A 17,045-nucleotide genomic window follows, 5' to 3' on the forward strand; every position below is an offset into this window, starting at 1 on the left:
TCAAAACAGTTTTTCTTTCCATGCTAGCTTTTCTCTCACATTTTTGACTGATATAGCTAACAACTGCTGAAATTTAGCTAAATATACCAAGTCCTAATTATAAAAGTCAAGCAATATCATATGACTATAATGCAGCTTACATAACTTTGGTATACAGAGATGTATATATAGTCTTACTATAACTATAATTTTAATCCTGACTGTAATGTATTCATATAAAAGCTTTATATAATGTGAACTATCTTATATTTTTTATTTTCATACATAACAATAAATGGAAAGCAAAATAGTTACTAAGCCAAAAGTGATAACTATGATACTTTTTAAAATCTTACCTCTGTAAGTCGAACTATCATGGCTTTTATTTTCACTGAGGAGCTGGCATAAATGCAAGCTAGAAAAAAACAGAAATAATCCATATCGATCAATTTCTAATCCTAATACTAGATTATAGAGCAAATTATATCAACTAAAAATATGGAAATATACCAGATGTTTAAATGTATTAGTTTATAATGACAAAACAAACCTAAAAGCCCCAGCTGGTCAGAAGTGGAGAAGGCTAAAGAATCAATTCATTATTCTGAAAACTGGCAAGTAAAATATATAAACTAAACCACTGAGTAACCCAGTAGTAGAAAAGAAATGTCTCTGTACTGAACTATTTCAACTAATAAAAAAAAAGGAATGACAGAATTAGAACACTGCCATTTTAAAATTCTAATAAATTAAAGAATCTAGGCATCTATTAATGGCTGCTCACATCATAAAAAGAGACTATCAAACATTATGTGCCTCCTGATACTGACACACCACCCACCTATGAAGTTGTCCCTTAAAAAAAAAAAAGGCATGAACTTAAATCTGATTGAGCCATCTAGATCCAACTATCCATTTATAGAAAATAAAGAAGACAGAGGAACATATTAAGTGATACCACAGGGATTCACACTATGGGAAACTCTATTGGGCAATGATCCAGCCTCTTCAACAAATAAATTTCAAGGAAAAATAAAAGACGGTGAAGGATCCTGAGGTTCAAAGAGGCTTAAGAGACATCTCATTCACAATATATATCCTTACTTGGATACTGTTTCAAACAACTACTGTATTTAAAAAATTAACATTCATAAGACAATAGGAATATTTTATAAAGGGTCTTTATCTTTGAGAGACATGTTAAAATATTCACAGATGAAATGTTATTTGCTTCAAAACAATACAAAACAATGGGAAAATGGGTTGAGTTATACATGAAATAACATTGGCCAGGAGTTGCTAATTGATGAAGCTGGGTGAAGACTTCTTCATTGGGGGACTATTACACTGTTCTACTTTCTCATTTAAGTTTTTTTTTTTTCCCAATAATAGAATTTAAAAACAAAAAAGCTGAAAATTGAAAAAAATACTGGTGTTTTGACTATTTCTTCATTAGATTAATTCAAATATAGCAAATGGAAAGATACGTACACAGAATACAGCTAAAAGAAATATGCTTAATTGAAATTCCAGAAAGAAAAGAGAGATTAGAGCAAAAGTAATATTTGAAGAAATAGCCAAGATTTCAGTTTTTCAGAACTCAAGTGAAATCCACATCTGGGCACATCTCAGTTAAGCTACAGAAAACTAAAGACAAAACTATTCAAGCACCTTAAGAAAAAAAATAAAAGATTATCTTCAGAGGCAGTACATGACTTCTCAAGAAAAACACTGAATGCCAGAGACAGTTGAAAGATACATTCGAGGAGGTAAAAAAAAGTATCTGACAATCTAAAATTCTATACCCAAAGAAAATAGTTCCAAGGAAGGCAAAATAAAGACTAAACATCAGATAAACAAAAACTGAGAGTTTACACACTAAAATAAATGCCTTTAAGACATTCTTTAGGCAAGATAACAATGATTCCAGATAGAACCTTAAAGTTGTAGCAAGAAATGATGAGGAAAAAAGTGACAAATTCATGGGTAATTCTAAATTAATGTTAACTAAAAACAACAACAATAATAATGGTATTTAAATACACAGTATTAAATATACATATACAGAGACAGACAGACAGAAAAGTAATACTGAAACACATCAAAACTAAATTGGGTTTATCCCGAACACACAAGGTTCTTTCAAAGTAATTCACCACAGTCGTTTTTTTTTTTTTAATTTTACAATAGTTCAATAGATGCATAAAAAGTATTCGACAAAATTCAGCATTCATTCACTACTTTTTTTATTTAAAAAAAAGACTCAGATAAATAGCAATAAAACAGACTTCTTTAACTCAATGAAGTAACAGTTCTGAGTGGGCGTTTCACAAACCCCAGATCCCAAGACTCTTTCCAGAGAACAGCAAGGTCAAAATTATATTCATAAGAGTACCATGACATCATTTTCCTTTTTTGTTGTATGGACATTTACAATAATAGACCAAAAGCAATGGTGAGTAAGACTGCTGGTGCCTTAGCATGTATCAACGCAGTAGCACCAAACTGTCTCATTGACTTCTTCACCACCTAGATAGAACTCAAAGCAAAGGGAAAAGCCTATCTCACTTAAGATGTCATCAAACTATTTCATTATATTCTTCCTGACCATGCACAAACAAAAGCCAGCTTAGTTAAGAACGCCCTTGATGGCACCAACCATGGCTTCATGTGGTACACATAGGGCCTGTGCCCTCGGACAATGTGGACTCCCACTCCTCCCCACCAGGAGAGAATAAACACTCTGGAAACCCTCCCCCCCCAAAAAAAGAATGTCCTTGATGGGAGTGACATCAGCAAGATGGAAGAATAAGAGTCCCAAACCTACCTTCTTTCCACTACAAACCAATTCCCTTTATGAGAAATCCAGAAACCAGCTGAGACTCCTGCACCCAAGACAAGTGCAAAACCAGCCACACTGAAGCCAGCAAGGAAAATTCATGGCACATTCTTGCCATAGTCCCTCCCCCTAGCACACTGTCATATGACCAAGCAAAAACCCTCCAGCACCTTAATTCTCCATAAGGAGGGAAAGAGAAGACTGGACCATACATCCAACATTCTGATTCCTTGGGGGGTGGGAAGGCTTACCAAAGGACTGGTTTCTGTCCTGCTTGTCTTGGAACACAGATGGGATCTGCCATACTTTAAATGCATGGGGGCTGTTGAGAACAAAAAAGAGCTAGGTGGCATGCAGCTGCTCCAGAGGACCCACGGTACAACAGACAAAGGATAATACAGCTCAGCAGCCTCTCCCTCATGGAAGAAAGAAAAGAATGGATCATGCATCCAACATTCCATCTTTTGGGGAGGACTGCTTGAGGTACTGGCTTCTTACTAGACTAACTCGGGACACTGACAGGAGCTGGCACACTCAAGATGCCTGCAGGCTGCTGAGAACAAAAAAAAGCTGGATGCTGCACTACTGCTTCAGAAGACCCACAGTACAACAGATAGACACCAGAGAGCAAGAGATTATGAACTCCTGAAAAAAGGAAACAAGGAAATCCCTCTATTAGGAATCTACAAGCACAAGTCCAGAGAAGAAACATCCACAGAAAAAGTTTAAGAAGACCCCAGAATCTCCAGCTGGGCTGACTGGTGAAGGAACTCTCTTGTACAAAGCCAGTCCATAATGACCAAGAGAGATAACTGGTTTTTTTTCAAATATGCAGATCCAACACAAAGTTACATGGAACATGAAGAAACAACAGGAAAACATGGACAATCAAAGGACTAAAATAAATCTCAAGAAACCAACCTTAAAGAAATAGAGGCATATATGAATTACCTGACAAATAATCCAAAATAATCATTAAAAGATGATCAATCAGCTCAGGAAAATGATGCATGAACAAAATGAGAATTTCAACAGAGATAGAAAATATAAAAAAGAACCAAAGAGAAATTTTGGAGCTGAAAAATGCAATAAAGGAATTGAAAAATTCCCTAGACAAGTTCGACAACAAACTTCATCAAGCAGAAGAAAGAATACACAAACTCAAACACAGGTCATCTGAAATCACCCAGAAAAGTAAAAGAAAAAAATAACAAAAAGGAGTGAAGAAACCCTAAGGGACTCCTGGGACATCATCAGGTAGATCAATGTATGCATCATGTGAATTACAGAAGGAAAAGAAAGGGAGGGAGGAAGATAAAGAAATAATGGCAAAAAAATTCCCAAGTATGGAGAAGGAATTAAGACATCCAGATTCAAGAAGGCCAAAATATCCCAAATATGACAAATCCAAAAAAGTCTACCCCAAGACACATTCTAATCCAATTGTCAAAAGTCAAGGACAAGGGCTAGCCAGTTAGCGCATGTCAAGAGTTTGTATCACTGTACTGGCCAGCAACAAAAAAAAAGGTCAAGGACAAAAGAGAGAATTTTTAAAGCAGCAAAAGGAAACTGACGCTTCACATGCAAGGCAAACTCCATAAGACTATCAGTAGATGTCTCAGCAGAAATTTTGCAGGCCAGAAGTGAGAGGGATGATATATTAAAAGTGCTGAAAGAAAACACTGCCAACCAAGAATACCATATTTGACAAAACTGTCATTCAAATCTTAAAGAGAGATAAAGACATTCCCAGATTTAAAAAAAAAAAAAAAAAAGCTAAAGGAATTCATTAACAGTAGACTTGCCTTACAAGAAATGCTAAAGGAAGTCCTTCAAATTGAAACAAAAAAGCACTAAACAGCAACACAAAACCATATAAACATAAAGCTCACTGGTAAGGGTACATAAATATACAAATACAAAATACCGTAACACTGTAAGTGATACATAAATCACTTTTAATACTGGAAAAGAAGTTAGAAGACAAAAGTATTAAAAAAACTAACTATAAAAATATGTTAATGGAGACACAAAAAGATGTAATTTGTGACATCAATAGGTGAGTGGGGGAGAAGTAAAAATATAGTTTTTGTATGTGATTGAACATAACTTATCAGCTTGAAATAGGTTACAAAGATGCTTCATATAACTCCCATAGTAATCACAAATACCTATAGAAGATATGTCACTAGAAAAAATTTAACGAAATACAAAGACAGCAAGAGAGGAAACAAGGGGCAAAAGAGCTAAAAGACAGAAAACAATTAACAAAATGGCAACAGTAAGTCCTTTCCTATCCCTAATTGTTCTAAATGCAAATGATTTTAACTCCACATTCAAAAGACAAAGTAGCTAAATGGATTTTTTTTAAAAAACAAGATCCAACTATATGTTATCTACAAGAAACATACTTTAGATCTGAGGACACTGAAAGTAAAAGGATGAAGATAGGCTGAAAGTAAAAGGATGGATAAAGATATTCCATGCAAAAGGTAACCAAAAGAGAGCAGGGGTGGCTATGCTCATATTAGAAAAAGTAGACACTAAATCAAAAACCGTCACAAGAGATAGAGAACATTATATAATGAAAAAAGAGTCAATTCACTAGGAAAACATAACAATTATAAATATATACATACACCACATCAGAGGCCATAAACGTATGAAGCAAACATTTACAGAACTGAAAAGAGTAATAGACAGCAACACAACAGTAGGAAATTTTATTTATTTTTATTTATTTATTTTATTTTTCTAAGTTTTATTTTGTCGATATACACTGCGGCTGATTATTGCTCCCCATCACCAAAACCTCCGTCCCTTCTCCCTCCCACCCTCCCCTCCAACAATGTCCTTTCTGTTTGGTTGTCGTATCAACTTCAAGTAGTTGTGGTTGTTATATCTTCTTCCCCCCCCCCCGGTTTGTGTGTGTGTGTGTGTATGTGTGTGTGTGTGTGTGGGTGTGTGTGGGTCTGTGTGGGTGTGTGTGTGTGTGTGTGTGTGTGTGTGTGTGTGTGTGTGTGTGTGTGAGAATTTATATATTAATTTTTAGCTCCCACCAATAAGTGAGAACATGTGGTATTTCTCTTTCTGTGCCTGACTTGTTTCACTTAATATAATTCTCTCAAGGTCCATCCATGTTGTTGCAAATGGCAGTATTTCATTCGTTTTTATAGCTGAGTAGTATTCCATTGTGTAGACGTACCACATTTTCCGTATCCACTCATCTGATGATGGACATTTGGGCTGGTTCCAACTCTTGGCTATTGTAAAGAGTGCTGCGATGAACATTGGGGAACAAGTATACCTTGGACTTGATGATTTCCATTCCTCTGGGTATATTCCCAGTAGTGGGATAGCTGGGTCGTATGGTAGATCTATCTGCAATTGTTTGAGGAACCTCCATACCATTTTCCATAGAGGCTGCACCATTTTGCAGTCCCACCAACAATGTATGAGAGTTCCTTTTTCTCTGCAGCCTCGCCAGCATTTATCGTTCATAGTCTTTTGGATTTTAGCCATCCTAACTGGGGTTAGATGGTATCTCAATGTGGTTTTGATTTCCATTTCCCGGATGCTGAGTGATGTTGAGCATTTTCTCATATGTCTGTTGGCCATCTGTATATCTTCCTTAGAGAAATGCCTGCTTAGCTCTTTGGCCCATTTTTTAATTGGGTTGCTTGTTTTTTTCTTGTAAAGTTGTTTCAGTTCCTTGTATATTCTGGATATTAATCCTTTGTCAGATGCATATTTTGCAAATGATTTCTCCCACTCTGTTGGTTGTCTTTTAACTCTCTTAATTGTTTCTTTTGCTGCGCAGAAGCTCTTTAATTTGATATAATCCCATTTGTTTATTTTTCCTTTGGTTGCCCGTGCTTTTGGGGTCGAGTTCATGAAGTCTGTGTCCAGTCCTATTTCCTGAAGTGTTTCTCCTATGTTTTCTTTAAGAAGTTTTATTGTTTCAGGGTGTATATTTAAATCCTTAATCCATTTTCAGTTGATTTCAGTATATGGTGAGAGGTATGGATCTAGTTTCATTCTCCTGCATATGGATATCCAGTTCTCCCAGCACCATTTGCTGAAGAGGCAGTCCCTTCCCCAGTGAATAGGCTTGGTGCCTTTGTCAAAGATCAGATGGCTGTAGGTGTGTGGGTTGATTTCTGGATTCTCTATTCTATTCCATTGGTCAGTGTGTCTGTTTTTATGCCAGTACCATACTGTTTTGGTTATTATAGCTTTGTAGTATAGCTTAAAGTCAGGTAGTGTTATGCCTCCAGCTTTATTTTTTTTCCTCAGCATTGCTTTGGCTATGCGTGGTCTTTTATTGTTCCATATAAATGTCTGGAGAGTTTTTTCCATTTCTGAGAAAAATGGCTTTGGAATTTTGATGAGGATTGCATTGAATTTGTATATCACTTTGGGTAGTATGGACATTTTCACTATGTTGATTCTTCCAATCCAAGAGCATGGGATATCTTTCCATCTTCTTGTATCCTCTCTAATTTCTCTCAGCAGTGGTTTGTAGTTCTCATTATAGAGATTTTTCACCTCCTTGGTTAACTCAATTCCTAAGTATTTTATTTTTGTGGTGGCTATTGTAAATGGGCAGGCTTTCTTGATTTCTCATTCTCCATGTTCACTATTGGAGAAAAGAAATGCTACTGATTTTTGTGTGTTGATTTTGTATCCTGCTACTGTGCTGAAATCATTTATCAATTTCAAAAGTTTTTTTGTAGAGGTTTTAGGCTGTTCGATATATAGGATCATGTCATCTGCAAACAGGGACAGTTTGACTTCATCTTTTCCAACCTGGATGCCCTTTATTTCCTTCTCTTCTCTGATTGCTCTGGCTAGTACTTCCAACACTATGTTGAATAGGAGTGGTGAGAGTGGGCATCCTTGTCTAGTTCCTGTTCTTAAAGGAAAAGCTTTCAGCTTTTCCCCATTCAGGATGATATTGGCAGTGGGTTTGGCATATATGGCTTTAATTATGTTGAGATACTTTCCCTCTATACCTAACTTATAGAGGGTCTTTGTCATGAATGAGTGCTGAACTTTATCAAATGCTTTTTCAGCATCTATAGAGATGATCATATGGTCCTTGTGTTTGAGTTTATTAATATGGTGTATCACATTTACTGATTTGCATATGTTGAAACAACCTTGCATCCCTGGGATGAATCCCACTTGATCGTGATGAATAATTTTACGTATGTGTTGCTGTATTCTGTTTGCTAGTATTTTAGTGAGGATTTTTGCATCTATATTCATCAAGGATATTGGCCTGTAGTTTTCTTTTTTGGTTATATCTTTACCTGGTTTTGGTATCAGGATGATGTTTGCTTCATAGAATGAGTTTGGGAAATTTGCGTCCGTTTCAATCTTTTGGAATAGTTTGTAAAGAATCGGTGTCAATTCCTCTTTGAATGTTTGGTAAAATTCTGCTGTGAATCCATCTGGTCCTGGGCTTTTCTTTGTTGGGAGCCTTCTGATAACAGCTTCAATCTCCTTTATTGTTATTGGTCTGTTCAAATTTTCTACGTCTTCATGGTTCAGTTTTGGGAACTTGTGTGTGTCCAGAAATTTATCCATTTCCTCCAGATTTTCAAATTTGTTGGCGTATAGTTGTTTATAGTAGTCTCGAATGATTCCTTGTATTTCAGATGAATCAGTTGTAATATCGCCTTTTTCATTTCTAATTTTTGTTATTTGAGTCTTCTCTCTTCTTTCTTTTGATAGCCATGCTAATGGTTTGTCAATTTTATTTATCTTTTCGAAAAACCAACTTTTTGATTCGTTGATCTTTTGAATTGTTTTTTGGTTTTCAATTTCATTCAGTTCTACTCTGATCTTAATGATTTCTTTCCGTCTGCTAACTTTAGGTTTGGATTGTTCTTGTTTTTCTAGTTCTTCAAGGCGAAGTGTTAGGTTGTTCACTTGCCATCTTTCCATTCTTCTGAAGTGAGCATTTAATGCAATAAATTTCCCCCTCAATACTGCTTTTGCAGTATCCCACAGGTTTTGGTATGATGCATCATTGTTTTCATTAGTTTCAAGAAATTTTTTGATTTCCTGCTTGATTTCTTCTTGGACCCATATGTCATTAAGTAGAATGCTGTTTAATTTCCATGTGTTTGTATAGTTTCCAGAGTTTCGTTTGTTATTAATTTCTAGTTTTAATCCACTGTGGTCTGAGAAGATACATGGGATAATTCCAATTTTTTTGAATTTATTGAGACTTGATTTGTGACCTAATATGTGATCTATCCTGGAGAATGATCCATGTGCTGATGAGAAGAATGAATATTCTGAGGTTGTTGGGTGGAATGTTCTGTAGATATCTGCCAATTCCAATTGGACTAGAGTCTTGTTTAGATCTTGTGGTTCTCTACTAATTCTTTGCCTAGATGATCTGTCTAATATTGACAGTGGGGTGTTCAGGTCCCCTGCTATTATGGTATTAGTGTCTATTTCCTTCTTTAGGTCTAATAGAGTTTGTTTTATAAATCTGGCTGCTCCAACATTGGGTGCGTACATATTTATGATTGTTATGTCTTCTTGAGGGATCAGTCCTTTTATCATTAAGTAGTGTCCCTCATTGTCTCTTTTTATGGTTTTTAGTTTAAAGTCTATTTTGTCAGATATAAGAATTGCTACTCCAGCTCGTTTTTCTTTTCTGTTTGCATGGTAAATCTTTTTCCATCCTTTCACTCTTAGTCTGTGTGAATCTTTATGGGTGAGGTGGGTCTCTTGTAGGCAGCATACAGTTGGGTCCTCCTTTTTGATCCAGTCAGCCAGTCTGTGTCTTTTGATTGGGGAATTTAAGCCTTTTACATTAAGAGTTGTTATTGAAAGGTGTTGATTTATTCCTAGCATTTTATTGGTTGTTTGGTTGTCTTAGGTGTCTTTTGTTCCTTGCTTTCTGATTTACTGTTTGGTTTCTGTGTTTGTTGGTTCCTTAGGTTGTAGATAATGTTTTTGTTTGCTTGTTTTCTCTTCATGGATGCCATTTTTATTATACTAGTGGGTATTGATTTTTCTTGAGTTTTTATGGCAGTGGTAGTTATCTTTCAGGAACCAAACCCAGTACTCCCTTGAGGATTTCTTGTAAGGGTGGTCATGTGGTAGTGAACTCCCGCAGTTTTTGTTTGTCTGAGAAATATACTATTTGCCCTTCATTTCGGAAGGATAGCCTTGCAGGGTAGAGTATTCTTGGCTGGCAATCTTTGTCTTTTAGTATTTTGAAAATATCATCCCATTCCTTTCTAGCTTTTAGGGTTTGTGATGAGAAGTCTGATGTTAGCCTGATTGGGGCTCCCTTATAGGTGATTTGACGCTTCTCTCTTGCAGCTTTTAAGATTCTGTCTTTGTCTCTGAGTTTTGCCAATTTGACTATGACATGTCTTGGAGAAGGCCTTTCTGGGTTGAATACGTTTGGAGATCGTTGAGCTTCCAGGATCTGAAGATCTGTGACTTTTCCTATACCTGGGAAGTTTTCTGCCTCTATTTTGTTGAATATGTTTTCAATGGAATCTCCATTTTCCTCCCCTTCTGGAATACCCATGACTCGGATATTTGAGCGCTTGTGGTTGTCTGATATCTCTCTCAGATTTTCTTCAATGTCCTTGATTCTTTTTTCTTTCTTTTTGTCTGCTTGTGTTATTTCAAACAGCCCATCTTCAAGTTCAGAGGTTCTCTCTTCAACTTCGACAAGCCTGCTGGTTAAACTCTCAGTTGTGTTTTTTATTTCACTGAATAACTTCTTCAGTTCAGCAAGTTCTGCTACATTTTTTTTCAGGACATTGATTTCTTTGTACATTTCCTCTTTCAGATCCTGTATATTTTTCCTCATTTCATCATAATGTCTAGCTGAGTTTTCTTGTATCTCATTCAGTTTCCTTAAAATTATCACTCGAAATTCCTTGTCAGTTATTTCAGTGGCTTCTTGTTCTATAGGATCTAGAGTTTGAAATTTATTAACTTTTGGTGGTGTACTTTCTTGATTTTTTGTATTTCTGGTATCTTTTTTTTGGTGTTTATTCATTGTGGCAGGGGGTTTCACAGTCCACCGGTTTGAGACTAATGACTAACTAGGATGTTGCTGTGGTTGCCAATTTCGTATGGCTGCCTCCATGACTGCTCAGTTGGCCTCTAGTGCCTTGTGTGTGTGGTTGCCTCGGGTCTTGGGCTTCTCTGGGGAGCCATCTTTCTGGTCAGCTTGGACTCTGCTAGGCTGGTGGATCATGTACCACAGGGTGTGTGATCGCTGTTGAGCTTTCACTTCCTGTGCAGGACTTCTCCCTGTTCCGTGTGCTCTGGCCCAGGCTGTTGGATCGTGCAGTGGCGACCCCACCGGGTCTGTGGTTTCTGTCGAGTCTCCGCCTCCCAGGTCGCACGTCTCCCCACTCTGTGCGCACTGTGCTGGGGTGGGGCGTGTCTTCTGCGCCCCTCTTCTATCAGCTGGGCCTTCAAGACCCTGCTCGGCACCGCCTCACCCAGGAAGTCTACCAGGTTTCTGCTAGGCACAGGCGACCGGTCTCTCTGGGTGCCTTTGTAGCACTGTGCAGATCTTTCTCGGGTCTTGTTCACCTTTGTATCCCCCCGGCATAGACCGAATGTAGCGCCCACCTTCAGCCTGCTCTCCGGCAGGTTCAAGTGGACCTGGGAACTCTCCTACCACACTATTCCCAACCAGAAATTGGTTAGGCTTTTTTCTGAACTGGTGGCTGCAGAGATGGTATCTGCCTCCCAGTAACAGGAAGTTTACTGGGGGCCGGAGTCCAGGGTGTGGTGGAGTGACAGTCGGCCCGCCCGTACTTCCTTTCCCTCCCGACACTGGCCGGGGACGCCCCCCGCCACCAGCCCCGCCAGAGAACCGCGGAGGGAGTGGGAGGGGAGGACGGCCCACAGGCTCCAGAAAGCCCGCGCCGGGCCTAGCAAGTGGGAAGGCTCAGTGACGGCCGAGCCGGGCGGAGCTGCCAGCACCTGGGAAAATGGAGGCAGCCCCGGGGCGGTGAGTGGCCTGGTGATGCAGGCGGGAGCCGGGTGGGCGTTATCCCCCCAAACAGAGCTGGGCCAGGGGTCACTCACAGGGTTGTGCCAGGTCGCGTATTCACTCTCTGTCTCTGGTTTGTCGCCTTCCCTGGTCTCAGCCACTGCCGCCTCTGGCTGTTCAGTCGCGGCGCGGCTCGGGCGCTCCCAGGAATCTTCTTTAATGCTGGCCTGAAACCTCGAATCCTGAATAGGGCAGCTGGCTGCCTTCAGCGTGGCCCCGGCCTCTGGGATCCTGTCTGCATCCACAGCAGCCCTGGCGCCGTGTTCCCTGTTTCAAGACTCGCTTTTGCAGCTAAGAAACAGTTCTTTTCCTGCTCCACACTTCAAAGCTGTTGCCTGTAAATGAGGCAGCCTCTCCTGCCGGGGGCAAAGTGGCGGTCACCTCCCACGACCAGCCACCAGCAGCGGTCCTCCCTTAAGAGATGGCAAGAGGAAGGTCCACAAGTTTCCCGGCTGCCTGAGGCCCAGTGGCCGCCTTTTCCACCTCAGCTACTCCGCGCCAACCGGCGCAGCCACCGCCATCTTGAAACTCCCCCAACAGCAGGAAATTTTAATACCCCACTTTCAATAATGGATAGACAGGAGGACAGTAAGGAAACAGAGGACTTTAACAACACTATGGACCAAATGAATCTTAACAGAAATGTACAGAACATTCCAACCAACAAAAGGAGAATACACATCCTTCTCAAGCACACATGTAACTTTCTCCAGGAAAGATCACATGTTGGGTCACAAAAAAAACATTAATAAGTTTTAAAAGACTGAAATCCTACCTAGTATCTTTTCTGACCACAATGGAATAAAGCTAGATATCAATACCTGAAGGAAAACTGAAAAATTCACAATCATGTAAAAATTAAACAACACACTCATGAACAACCAAAGGGTCAAAGAAAAAATCAAAAGGGAAATTAGAAAATACCTTAGGACAAAAGAAAATGAAAACACAACATATCCAAACGTATGAAATACAGCAAAAGTAGTACAGTAGACCCCCTTACCTGTGGGGGATATGTTGTAAGAACCCCAGTGAATGTCTGAAACCATGAATCATACATACTGAACCCTATGTAAGCTGGGATTTTTAGTTGTTTTGTCTATGTGTGTTTGTTCTCAGGGGGTTAAAACCTGCTAGACAAATTTAAAAAACCCTAATGACTTCACCATTAAACTGTTAGAATAAACAAATACAGTAAAGTCATAGGATACAAAAATCAACACATAAAAATAGGTAGTGTTTCCATATACTAACAATGAACTATCTGAAAAAGAAATCAAGAAAACAATCCCATTTACAATAGCTACAATAAACAAAATAAAATACTTAGGAATAAATTTGACCAAGGAGGTGAAAGATCTGTACAATAAAATAAAATATTGATGAAAGAAATTGAAGAAGAAATAAATAAATGGAAAGATAATCCATAATCATGGATTAGAAGAACTACAATTGTTAAAACATCCTTACTACCTAAAGAGATCTAAAGATTCAATGCAATCCCTATCAAAATTCCAATGACATTTTTCACAGAAATAATCTTAAAATTCATATGGAACGAAAAACCACAAATAGCCAATACAATCTTGAACAAAAAGAACAAAGCTGGAGGTATCACACTACCTGGTTTCAAACTATATTACAAAGCTATGGCAATTAAAACATCATGGTACTGGCATAAAAACAGACACATCAACCAATGGAACAGATTAGAAAGCCCAGAAATGAACTCACACATTTATAGTCAATTGATTTTCAACCAAGGGTGCCAAGAATACACAATGGGAAAATGACAGACTGTTCAACAAAGGGTGTTGGGAAAACTGGATATCCACATGCACAACAATGAAACTGGACCCTTATCTCAAACCACATACAAAAATCAACTCAATATGGATTAAAGACTTAAATGTAGGACCTGAATCTGTAAAACAGCTAGAAGAAAGCATAGGGGGAATGCTATGTGACACTGTTCTGGGCAAGAATTTTTTTGGATTTGACCCAAAAAACTCATGCAAAGAAGCAAAAATAAGCAAATGGGATTATATCAAACTGAAAAGCTTCTGTACAGCAAAAAACAAAATTAAAAAAATAAATAACAGCACGAAGGAGACAACCTATGGATTGGGAGAAAATACTTGCACACCATACAACTGATAAGGAAATAATATCCAAAATATATAAGGAACTCAAACAACTAAACAGCAAGAAATCAAATAACCTGATTTAAAAATGGGCAAAGGACTTACACATTTCCCAAAAGAAGACATACAAATAGTCAATGGGTATATAAAAAAATGCTCAATGTCACTAATAATCAAGGAAATACAAATTAAAACCACAATGAAAAAGCCCCTCACACCTGTCAGAACAGCTATTATCAAAAAGATGAAAGATAAGTGTTGCCAAGGATATAGAGAAAAGAGAACCCTTGTACACTGTTGGTGGGAATGTAAATTAGTGCAGCCATTACAAAAAACTGTATGGTGGTTCCTCAAAAAAGTAAAAATAGAATTACCATAGGATCCAGCAATCCTACTTATGGATATATCCAAAGGATTAGAAATCAATTGGTTGGAATATCTGCATTCCCAAGTTCACTGCAACATTATTCACAATAGACAAGTTATGGAATCAAAGTAAGTGTCCACCAATGGAGGGATGAATGGATGAAGAAAATGTGGTATATATACACAACGGAATATTATCTAGCCTTCGAAAAGTTGGAAAATTCTGTCATTTGCAAAAACATGGATGGAATTGGAGAACATTATGCTAAGTGAAATAAGCCAGGCACAGAAGGATAAATACTGCATGATTTCACTCATGAAGGTACTTCAAAATGTTCATAAAAAAATAGAATTAAAAGATAATACAAATCTTTCCATGAACTCTTTGAAGACACCACATATGTAGAATTTAAAACAATCAAACTTATAGAAGCAGAGACTGGAATGCTGATTACCAGAAGCTGAGGGGTGGGGGGAATGTGGAGATGTTGGCAAAAGGGTACAAAGCTTCAGTTAGACAGGAGGGAAAAGGTTTTTGAGATCTATTGCATAACATGGTGACTATAGTTAATAATAATGTATATTTCAAAATAGCTAAGACAGTATATTTCAAATAATCTCACTATAAAAAATAAGTATTTGAGGCAAAGGATATGCTAATTAGCATGATTTAATCATTCCACATTGCACATATATGTCATAACATCACTTTGTACCCCATAAATATTTACAGTAGAGACTACTATGAACAATTATACACCAACAAAATGGATAACCTGGAACAAATGGATAAATTCCTAGAAACACAACCTACCAAGACTGAATAAAAAAGAATGAGAAAATCTAAACAGATCTACAACTATTAAAGAGATTTAATCAGTAATCAAAAACTTCCCTATAAAGAAAAGCTCAGTACTAAATGGCTTCACTAGTGAATTCTACCAAACATTTAAAGAATTAAGGCTGGCTGGTTATCTCAGTTGGTTAAAGCACAGTGTTATAACACCAAGGTCAAGGGTTCAGATCCCCTTACGGCCAGCTACCAAAAAATAAAAACAAACAAAAAGGAATTAATGCCAGTCCTTCTCAAATGTTTCCAAAACACTTCCAAACTTATTTTATGAGGCCAACATTACCATGATACCAAAGCCAGAAAAAGACACTACAAGAAAATTACAGACCAATATCCCTGATAAATATAAATGCAAAAAATCCTCAACAAAATACTAGAAAACTGAATTCAACAGCATGTTAATGTAACACCAAGGTCAAGGGTTTCGATTCCCACACCAGGCAGCTGCTAAAAAAAAAAAACAAAAACAAGCAAACAAACAAAAAAAAAACTCCAACATATATTAACAGAATCATATAACACGACCAAAAGAGATTTATCCCTGGGATGCAGGATGGTTCAACATATAAAAATCCATTAATGTGATACATCACATTAACAAAACAAAGTATAAAAATTATACAATCATCTAATAGGATACAGAAAAAGCTTTTGACAAAATTCAGCACTCTTTCATGATAAAAATACAACAAACTAGGAATAGAAGAAAATTACTTCAACATAAGGGCCATATATGAAAAGCCCACTGTTAGCATCATACTCAACAGTGAAAAACTAAAAGCTTTTCCTCTAAGAACAGGAGCATGGCACAGATGCCCACTCTCACCACTTTTATTCATCACAGTATTGGAAATCCTAGACAAAGCAATTAGCCAAGAAAACTAAAAGGCATCCAAAAAGGAAAAAGTAAAATTATCCCTGTTCACTGATAACATGATCTTCTATGTGGAAAACTCTAAAGTTTACACACACACACACACACACACACACACACACACACACACACACACACACACAAAACAACAACAACCTGTAAGAATAATAAATAAATTCACTAAAGTTGCAGAACACAATCAACATACAAAATTCAGTTGTGCTTCTACACACTAACAATGAACAATCCAAAAGGGAAATTAAGAAAACAATCCCATTTACAATAGCATCAAAAAGAATAAAGTACTTAGGAATAAACATAAGAGGCAAAAGACTTGTATGCTGAAAACTAAGAACAATGCTAAAAGAAATTAAACACACAAATAAATGAAAAGGCATCATATGTCCATGAATTGGAAGTCTTAATTTCCTAATTTCAATACATATTACAAAGCTATAGTAATCAAAACAGTATGGTACTGTCACAAAGACAGACATACTGATCAATGAGATAGAATAGAGCCCAAAAATAAACCCAACTGATCTTCAAAAAGGGTGCCAAGAATACACAGAAGGGAAATGACAGTCTCTTCATCACTGGTTCTAGGAAACTGGATATCCCCATGTCAAATGAAATTGGATCTTTATCTTACATCATACACAAAAATCAACTCAAAATGGATTAAAGACATAAAATTAATACTGGACCCTATAAAACTCTAAAAGAAAACACAGGGGGAGCTGGCTGGTTAGCTCAGTTGGTTCAACTGTGGTGCTGATAACACCTGCGGCGAGCCACAAAAAAAAAAAGGAAGAAAGAAAACATGGGGGGAAAGCTTCACTACATTGGTCTCAGCAATGATTTCTTGGATATGACACCAAAAGCACAGGAAACAAAAGCAGAAATAGACAAGTGGGACTATATCAAACTAGAAA

At 37.5% G+C, this 17,045-nt stretch overlaps 1 protein-coding gene across 8 annotated transcripts in view; it reads right to left on the bottom strand.

The window, feature by feature from the left end:
• The window catches only part of THOC2 (THO complex subunit 2), a 125,658-nt gene that overhangs the window by 93,467 nt on the left and 15,146 nt on the right, over positions 1-17,045 (bottom strand). For all 8 annotated transcript variants that reach the window (XM_063083308.1, XM_063083313.1, XM_063083310.1 and 5 more), the window contains exon 2: positions 336-394. In XM_063083308.1, coding sequence (XP_062939378.1) covers positions 336-394 — 59 coding nt within the window. The remainder of the gene's footprint in view (positions 1-335; positions 395-17,045) is intronic.

The sequence above is a fragment of the Cynocephalus volans genome, chromosome X (assembly GCF_027409185.1).
Source record: "Cynocephalus volans isolate mCynVol1 chromosome X, mCynVol1.pri, whole genome shotgun sequence".
NCBI lineage: Eukaryota > Metazoa > Chordata > Mammalia > Dermoptera > Cynocephalidae > Cynocephalus > Cynocephalus volans.